We start from the raw sequence: 9,822 nt of genomic DNA on the forward strand, positions 1-9,822 counted from the left end.
AATCTTACATATATATGATATGTAATTTTTAACATATAATCTTCTTTCCCTCACTTTCTTACCGTATTACTATCCTGTTGTTACACAGTTATATGGCTCTCCAAGTGCATAATAATGCTGTGTGGTATATTAATACCAAGACACTGTTCTTCCAGAAGGTGTGCATATACATCTGCATATTGTTCAGCATAGGCAGAAGAAACTGGAATGCAAGTATAAATTGAAAACTAGGCTATTTTAAAAGAGTTAAGCTGAGTTTATAATGGTATGTTAAATGTACATTTGTACATTATGGGAGTATAATGTTTTGGATTTTTTTTTTTTTTTTTTTTAAGATATCTGTCATCAGATCCTGGACCTGTACTCACAGGGAAAACAGCAAATGCCCCATCATACTCCTCACCAGTTGCAGCAGCCACCATCTCTTCAATCCACACCACAGACACCTACGGTACAGCAATCACAGCAGTCTCAGAGTTCAGAGCAATCACAGACTCAGCAGCAAAAAGAGTCGCAACAGTCAGCACAGCAACAGCAGCAGCAGCAGCAAGCACAGGCACAGCAATCTAAAAAGCCCTCTCCCCAGTCAAGTCCTCCTAGACAGATTAAAAGACCGGCAGTAAGTTTAACTTTAACTTGCATTTTATTTTCAAGCTGATCTGACATTCGTTTGATTTAAAGCCTGCAGTGTGCAGCAGCCTTGTGTTTGCTTTAAGAATGAACCTGGTAATTAAGTTGGTATGGTAGGTAGACTTCCATCGGTTATACGGCAAGGTGTGTTTAGTGTAGATGGTAAACTTCACCAGTTATATGGCAAGTATGTTAGTTTTGGCATACCACATTTGTATTCCACTTGAGGTAAAACTAGTGGAGAGGCTTTGATGTCAGCACAAGCTCGTAAGGTTATAATTGTTTGTGGTTCTGTACTATCAAGTTCTGTTGTTTCTGCTGTTAAGCAGACTTGGTTTAGAGAGAGGGTCTCTTGTGCCATACCTGAATGTAGATGTGCACAATGCTGATGATGTTAGTTGATTCTCTGGTCTTTGATTACATTTCTCTTACATAGAATGCTGACTTATAAAGGTATGTCAAAGTTCTTAAAAAAAAGTCTTTCAAAATAATCTAATAACAGAAGAAACCTATAAATGTATCATACATTAAAGTTTCACTATGTCTGTACTATCACCTCATCACTGAGAATAAGAAGGTATGTTAGCAGTTGGATAATACTACAAGTTCTCAGAGTGCTTTCCCACAGTAATCAAATTCAACTGAAGCTTTGAATTTTTAATCTGCACTTTTTATTGTTTGTTTAGTGGGTTTTTTTTGCTTGTAAGTTAATTAAAAAAAACCAAAACCCACAAAAAACAAAACTCCACCCCCAAAAAAAACCAAACAAAAAATAGAAAAAATAAAAAAAAAGAAAAAACCCAACCCAATAAAAAACACCAAACCAAATAAAAAAGGGCTAAGGTGTTACCCAAATCTTCTCACATGTACTTAGTAAGAAATGTTTTGAGAAGTAAAATCTTTGGAACAAGTCCATTCAGGAGGTAAATTTTTTGTACCTTTTGCTCTAACTTGTAATTAATGCATGCCCAAATTAGAGAATAGATGTCAAGGGGGGAAAAAGAAAATAAACAAAACAATAACAAAAGAACCCAACCCAAAACCCAGGAAGAAGCAACAAATGATAGAGTGAGATAGAATTTGAAGGGTGCAGCATCTTTCTGATAACAGCCTACCAAAAAAGAGAAGAATGTAGTGCTGTAAAACCTTGGTCTCTTGTAACTGCTGGACATATCCTACTACTAGAGGAAAAACTCTACACTGAAATGTATAGTCCTTGCACTGAACTTCAGAGTTGTTCAGGATAGAAACATGATAAAATTTGTTAATTAGCTTGAAAATTGGGAGAGCTTTTTATAGGTAGTACATATTTCTTTTCATGCTATTTCTACTACTGGCATAAATTCTGCTTGCTTGGGTTGTTAGATCTGTGGGGCAGGGAACTTCTTCCCCTCCAGCAAAAATGCCTGGAACGTTATCGAATCGTGGAATGATTTGGGTTGGAAGGGACCTTAAAATATAGTTCCAACCCTCCTGCCACAAGCCACGACACCTTCCATTAGACCAAGTTGCCTAAAGCCCCATCCAGGCTGGCCTAGAACACTTCCAGGCATTGTGTAGCCCCAACTTTTCTGGGAAGCCTGTACCAGTGGAAGTGAATAGTACAGATAAACAGGTAAGTCCTGGTACATCGTAGGCATCCAGAACAGCTATAAAGCAAAGTGTGGCTCAGTAGCGCTTTTGTTGCAGAACAGCACAAACAGTATGAATTTGAGAGAAGCAAATGTGATGGTCTGAAATTGTTCATTCTCTGGAAAGCAGTCTAGGGGAGCAAGATGTGTAGTGTTTGAAAGATTTACTTGGTGCTTCTAAAATATTCTTCAGTTAGATGTACCATAAACCTTACTTAAAATGCTTGCCTCCTTCTATAAGTAGGGCTTTGTGTGACTTCTCCTTGTTTTTTTACAGAGCATAGAAACACTTTGTTCCTGGAGGCTAGATTTTCCATTTACAAGAACTCGTATAACTCCATTACCTTCTACTGAGGCATGATACTTTCAAGTAGCTGAGGCACTGGCCCATGCCTTGCAGACTTATGCCAACTATCTAAAGTATCTGCACATCCTTTACATCTCTAGTAGTGAAGAGCACTTTAATGTTCAATTGACTTCACTAAAATTATACTGGTGAATCATTAGATGTAAATAGTACATTTAGTTTGGCTAAACTAGAAATTGTTAGTGGGAACAATTTGAATGCACATGGAAACAGCACTAAAAGAACAGTTCTGCTGAGGTATGGATTTAGCTTATTAAATACCAATCAGCATGCTAAAAGGTAATGTTGACCCTGGGATGTCATGACTGGAGCAATACAAACTACGGTGCAGTAGAAGGACCAAAAAAAAACCCCTCATCTCTTTTGGCAGCTGCCATTATTAGAGAAGTGATTTAATTTTTATAGGCTTCTTGAAATTTTTTTTTCCTTTAGCATAAATGCAATTTAAACTGATGTTTGGGTTTCTATCACATGAGGTACTTGGCTCCAGTTGCTTCTTCCATGCTAAGTGTACCTCAGCGACATTATTTCCTGAACATTACTTCATGTTAGCAAATGCACAGTAATGGAGTTACTTGCCTCTTGAAGTAATCAACTGACTTCATAGAATGAGGGATTTTGGGGAATGTTACATTATGTTGTGGAGACTTGCTTCTATTTGAACGTGCAGGGAGATCTGATGTTTGCATGCAGTTTTACAGGCAAGGAATTTAGTGCTAGAAAATCAAGAAGAGACCACCCAGCAAAATGAAGGCAGCAGATGAGTTTGTGAGAGTCATCAGGAAAAGTATATATGTTTGGAATGGGAAGGTGAAGATTGTCTTTAAAAAGCAGGAGAGCAGCCAGAAAGAAGGTGGCTAGAGATGAATTGAAATGACTATGAATATAAGAATGAGGTGGCCACAAGCAGGCCTTGGGTATCTTTGTAATGGACAGCAAAAATCTTGAGAATACCAGTCAGAATTAAGGAACACTGTTCAAGTTGGGGTGAAATATATGTTCCTTCTTGCCATGGAAAATAATGTAATGAGGGCTGAGCAACAGTTTGTGAAGGTAAAGCCACTGGTGGTAAATAGATGCTTAAAAAGAACTCTTTCATTCAAAAGGCAGAGAAGCCATGTACCACAGCCCTCTAACTTTTATCATTGGTTTTAAATATGTTCGTAACTATGCTTATTGTACTTAAAATTTCAGTGAGGTTTTCTGCTTTTCTCAAAGCCATCTGCTAGCCATCTCAGTTGGACTAAGTAAGCTGGAAAGACTTTTCACAACAAAACAACAACAAAAACCCAACCAAAACCTTGGGATTGGAAGGATGATGGGAGGTTTTGTGGGTTTTGCTCAGTGTGCATGAAGTTTATTTTCTAGCATAACATTTGGCTTTTATACAGTGCTTTCCATCTGAAAGCTTCTGAAATGTTTTATACTGAGCAACATTTTTACTGCCCTCCTGTCCTGGTAAATAAAGCATAAAGGCCTGAAGTGATTTTGGCAAAGGTTGAATGACAGGTCAAAGCAGAATCGGGAACAGAGTCCAAGTCTCTTGCTTTCAGCTCAGTGAGCAGTGTACCGGACCATGATCTATGTGCAGTGGATGATAAATAAGTTAAATGAGATGCAGGACTCAACGGTGAAAACAGCAGGAAAACACTGTATCTAAAATACCTGCTACTTTTTTCTTTTCTTTTCTTTTCTTTTTTTTTTTTTTTCCCCAGTCTTATTCATTCTGCCAGTTAAGCTGAGCTTTCCCAATGTGATTTGACTTTGTTCAGTGTTTGTATTGCATCTGCCTAAAGAGTCTGGATGTTACTAGCCTCCTAATAAAAATACAGGAATGAATAAAGGGTTTGTCCTGCCTCCTTTTAGGGAAGGGAGGAGGAAACTGGTTCTTAGTTGGAGGCTGGTTCTGGTTTAGTTAGAGCTGTACAAAAGCTCTTCAGCAGGTTGTCAGTTGCTTCCTGTTTTGCTCACTACCATTTTAAAATGCTTTGTATTTTGCAGAGGTCTTATTTTTTAATTTATTTTTTTTCTTTAAACAGGCTGTATCTCCAAAAGAAGATACAAAGACATCAGGTAAATGATGATATTCTATATTGCTTGCATTTTACAGTTTTAAACAAAATAAGTCATTTCCTGATATACACTTAATTTGCTTATGGGCTTGGCAGATTTAAACTATTTTAATCCTAATAATGTGTTTTTAAATATATGTCGTAACTATTTTTAAAATGTTCTTAAGTGCAAAACTTGAAAAAATGGATATAACTCTTCCCCAAGTGGAGCCTCTTAATACAGTCTATTCAGGAGAAGTCTTGCTGGCTTACTTAACTCTCAGTGTATAACTCCATGCATCATTTGGAGTAGTTCTTTAGCAAGCTGTGGGACCTTGAAGCGATTGAAGGTACCATGTCATTAAATAGCTGGACTAATGATAAGTCTGTTGGTAGTAGTGACGTTTGTAATCAGTTGTTGGCATGGCTGCCAGTGAAAAGTATTTTGTATCAATGTATAGTCTAGATTAAGAAATGCTTCATTGCAGTGATCACATCTAGTTCTTTTTGTTTGTTTGGGTTCTGTTTCTTCATTTTGCTGTTCTGGAGCAATGTATTTCAGGGTAGCTAGGATGTGATTCTGTAACCTTAAGTAAGTTTGGCACTTCCATCACTATGGCTCTGCGTATAGATTCCAGAGAGCTGCCTCTTCTCTCTTCTCTCTCCTGTGCAATTGTAGTTTTGTTTTATTTCTAGATACATGTTTCCCTAGCAGCGAATAATTCAACATTTTCTTAGATTTGTTTTAACTGTTTACAAGTTACAGTTTTGTGCTAGAAAATGTACACATGCTCATCTTCACTTACATACTGTTCCTGGGACAGCTCATCTCTAGTTATAAAATACACAGCTTCAACTTGCAAGGCATGTGTTCTTTTGGAAGACTTGTATGTGATGCTTGATGCCACTTTATTCATGCAAAGGTCTGTATTTTAGTTTTCTTTTATTAAACATAGCTAGTATATAGGATTTCCACTGTACTTTTGCATAGAGTGATATGATAATCATTAGCGTGAGACCAGAGTCAGAATTTGGAAAATATTGCAGAGCGGTGGCCAATTAGGAACTTCCAAATGTTTTTTAGAACCACCACCACCATCTAAAATTCCGAAAATTGAAACTTCACATCCACCAATACCTCCTGCACATCCACCTCCAGGTAAGCTTTCATTTTCTTAAACACATTTGCTCTTGCTGTTAATTACGTTACTTTTCACTCAGATGATGGTCACAGTGTGGGGCAGGGGTTGTTGCCTTGATTAATCAGCTTGGCAAGTAAAAACATTAGGTAGATAAGCTCTAGAGGGAATTTGATCTTGGTAGCACAGGCTTTTCCAGACAGAAGCAAAGAAGTTATGATGGAAACAAGACTGTCTTAGGTGGACAAAGGCAAAACAAGGTTGTGACTGTTAAAGGCGTAGAAGACTGTCACTAGCAGGCAAAAAAGGGACTTACATGCTCAAAAGGATGGCAGATGCCACATTGTATTCCTAAAGTATCTTCCAGTTGTCCTATAGAAGTTCTCCATGTTACATCCTTAGTATAGAAATTCTTCAGGTGTGTAACTTCTGAACAGTAAGGGGGATGCTTTCTTTGCCGTGTCCCAAAAGAGGGCTTGTATCTGCCAGAGAACTTTAAAATTGCACACATCTTACGTTTGCAAAATGAATTGTACTGTTATAAAAATGTGCTTCCAGTGACTTGATGCATTAGCTGTCCTTCCAGTGACCCTTAAATATGACATAAATATTTTATAAAGTATGGTCCATAATGTAACTCTAAGATGACAGCTTCTAATAGGGAACTATAAGAGAGAATAAGTGCTCTGTAATATAGTAGGACCATTTTTCCTGTTCGTTAAATTAAGAATGAAGGGGTTCTTCTAAATACCATGTTCATTATTCCTTCAGTTGTTAAATCTTGAGTGCAAGTCTTGCATCCAGAATTATTCTGAAAAGGAGCAAATGGGGAAATTATTACCTGCTATGATTTGGGAACTAGAAGTCATTGAAATCATAGGTACCACAGCCAGCATACCCACCTTGCATGATCTAATTATGTAGTTGTCCCAGGGGACAGTTTTGCTGTTAAAATTATGACTGTTTAGATAAGGTAAATCCTATGCAGGCAGGTAACAAATTTGTTTCCCATGTTATCTAAAATTTTCCTCTTAAAATTGTTACAAGCAAATCATTCTATAACCACTGAAATATTTTAACAAGAGTCTTTAGAGGCCAACTCCTTTCCTGGGGCTCTGAGGAAAAATTAGGGGTAAATCAAGAATGTTTATTGGCCAAATGAACAGAAGTTCTAGAAAGTGAATTTATCTCAAATTTAGCACTGTCAGTTTAGTTGTTGTATGTCACTGGAAATTACTGCCCTACATCTGCTTCTAAATAACATTTTCTTACTGAACAATGTCTTAGATGTTTATATATACAAGCAAGGTGGATGTCAAGGTGCTGCAAACTCTTGTTTTGTTGGGCATTTTAATACTGGCTGTATGACCGTACAGAGATACTGCCATAGGTCAGTCTTCTAATTGTGGTATTTGTTACTTTGTAACATCCGCATTAGGAGGAAAAAGAAATAATTTGAATTCTTATATAAAGAGAAGACAGCTTAAAGCATGTTCTTTCCAGAAATGGCCAAGTATAGCTCTGTAAAATTCTGACCTTTTCATGAACTTCCCCAGACTTATCAGGTGATGAGTTCCCTGAAACTAATCAGTTGAACAAAGCTGATCGGATTTCATATCCCAAGCAACCTATTGCTTTTTCTTACTTACCCTCCAGTTTTCATTTTACGAACAGGTTTAGAACCAAGTGTTAAAGACTTGAGACTTCAGACTGTGTTCTCAAATAATTTCCCAATGTGGGAGGCAGGTGAAGTGCAGAGGGTAATCCCAGGCCACCTCCCGGAGTATAAAAGAGGTAGAAAGGTGTCCTCCTTCTGGACTAAAGAAGATTGAAGCATGATCAAAAGATTTTTTGGTTTCTTGGGTCCCATGACTTCTGCATCTGCTAGTTGTGATTCTGTCCATCCAGACTGCTGATTTCTGCTGACTGTAGAACAATATTTAAGTTGTAAGAAAGGAAGATACATTTAACCTTTAGAATGGGAAAAGCTGACCTTGGAACTTTGTTAGGCAGCTTAGTTATTTTCTAGTGAGATAAGAAGGTCTGACCGGATACCACATGGCATTCAGAGACTTGGAGAATTGCGTCCTCCTTTGATATGTTAACTGGAAGAAAAATATATGGTATTCAGGAGCTGTTATTGCCACTGTCCATCAGAAAAATGAATGAAATTTTCTCTTGCAGAGCGCAAACCTCCTTTGACAACTGCAGTTTCAATGGGAGAAGCAGAGCAATCTACTACTGTGGACTCAGTAGATATGCCAAAGGTCCAGATTCCTCCCCCTGCTCATCCTGCCCCAGTACATCAACCTCCGCCTCTGCCGCATCGTCCGCCGCCCCCACCTCCCACCAGTTATATTACAGGGATGTCTACTACAAATTCCTATATGTCAGGGGAGGGTTATCAGAGTCTTCAGTCAATGATGAAAACAGAAGGACCAACTTACGGAGGTTTACCACCGGCCTACGGACCACCAGCTCATCTACCATATCATCCTCATGTCTACCCTCCCAACCCTCCACCACCAGTTCCACCTCCACCCCCTACTTCATTCCCCCCACCCAATATTCCACCTCCCACTCCAGGATATCCTCCTCCACCCACATACAACCCTAATTTCCCACCTCCAAGACTGCCTCCAACTCATGCAGTACCACCTCATCCACCTCCAGGGCTGGGAATGCCACCAGCTAGTTACCCCCCACCTACTGTTCCCCCAGGTGGACAGCCGCCTGTACCACCTCCAATTCCACCACCTGGTATGCCACCTGTAGCAGGACTTGGACGTGCTACGTGGATGAGATAGCATGAGGTAATTTGCACGATATCCCTTTCTAGGCAGGAGTAGCTAACCAAAACGTACATTGTAAAGATGAAGAGGAGGGTAATTTGTATAATTTAGATGAAGAAATGAGGAGGTGAAATGAAAATTTAGCTGATCTGTTTGCAGTATTGTTTATGGTGAGTTATATAGGCTTCTAGATTTTAATCAGCTTTGCAGTATCCTAACTTTATACATTTGACTTAAGTTTAAATTGTCTTGAGTTATTCCAGCACTGGATTACTTTGTACTAGCAAAACCAGCCATATTGGCTCAATTGTATCAGCAAGAAGAAAATTTCCTTCTAGAAATCAGTGCCTGTTTTTGCCTATCAAAATAGCCAGATACCATGACATTTGGTTTATAACAGGAAACTTTTGTGTTTAGTAATTAAAACAACAATGTCAAGCGTAAAAGCTACTGTATTTAAGAGAGATTCTGAGTGCTAGCTGACTGGAATCATTTTGAGATGTTGGCCTTGCTGATATTTTTGTTTTGGAATGTACTGGTATCTTAAAGTATTGTATGTTTACACCTATTTGCAAATTCCTGTACATAATATATATATTTTGTAAGTGTGAAAGTCTGAATGTAACAACCTACTGTGATGAACATCCTGGTTATAAATGGGACTACTTCGCTCACATCTACTCAAATAAAATTGGTTCTGAATTTAGTGGATTTCCAGGTTTTTCATATTAGTTCAGAATTCATAACTGTGGTACTTTTTGCAAGATATTTCAGCAGGGGTCTCCCAAATCTTATTCATAAGTTTATTTAAAAAGAATGTATTTTATTTTATTCAACTAGAAGTATACACTATCACAATCAATCTCTTACTTCATTTTTACTAAAATATTTCAAATGAATGTTTTACACACATTATTAAAAAAATCTGTACTATTACTTTCCCTCCCCCAAAAGCCAGAGTGGTTCAATAGTAGGTAAAAACGTGTGCTAAGGTCTAAAGAATTTTGCTATATATACAACAGCAGGTGCTGACTTTTCCAGTTCTTTGTAAATCATATACAGAAAATATAGCAGGGCTGTAAGATCACAGGTTTAACAGAAATCAAACTTTAAAACTGATTTCTAAAGCAGCACAAATAGACTTTCCCCACATTATGAAAAATATACAATTTTATCACTTTACAGTCATGCACTTTGAAAAAGATCAGTAGT

General features: G+C 37.9%; 1 protein-coding gene across 1 annotated transcript; it reads left to right on the forward strand.

Annotated features, from left to right (window-relative positions):
* Positions 1-283: 283 nt before the first annotated feature.
* LOC104400674 (cyclin-K-like) lies at positions 284-9,314 on the forward strand. Its single transcript, XM_010010214.1, has 4 exons — positions 284-619; positions 4,668-4,701; positions 5,764-5,838; positions 8,003-9,314. Exons 1-4 carry the CDS (start codon positions 383-385, stop codon positions 8,623-8,625), a joined length of 969 nt encoding a protein of 322 aa, XP_010008516.1. The 5' UTR covers positions 284-382; the 3' UTR covers positions 8,626-9,314.
* The last annotated feature ends 508 nt before the right edge of the window (positions 9,315-9,822 follow it).

The sequence above is a fragment of the Nestor notabilis genome, unplaced genomic scaffold, assembly GCF_000696875.1.
Source record: "Nestor notabilis isolate BGI_N333 unplaced genomic scaffold, ASM69687v1 scaffold32802, whole genome shotgun sequence".
Taxonomy (NCBI): domain Eukaryota; kingdom Metazoa; phylum Chordata; class Aves; order Psittaciformes; family Psittacidae; genus Nestor; species Nestor notabilis.

Bases quoted from the DNA above. Each gene is read 5' to 3' on its own strand.
- LOC104400674 (XM_010010214.1), top strand. From the start codon at position 383: ATGCCCCATCATACTCCTCACCAGTTGCAGCAGCCACCATCTCTTCAA. The intron at 4,702-5,763 runs GTAAATGATGAT...AATGTTTTTTAG, and splicing joins AGAAGATACAAAGACATCAG to AACCACCACCACCATCTAAA. The intron at 5,839-8,002 runs GTAAGCTTTCAT...TTTCTCTTGCAG, and splicing joins TCCTGCACATCCACCTCCAG to AGCGCAAACCTCCTTTGACA.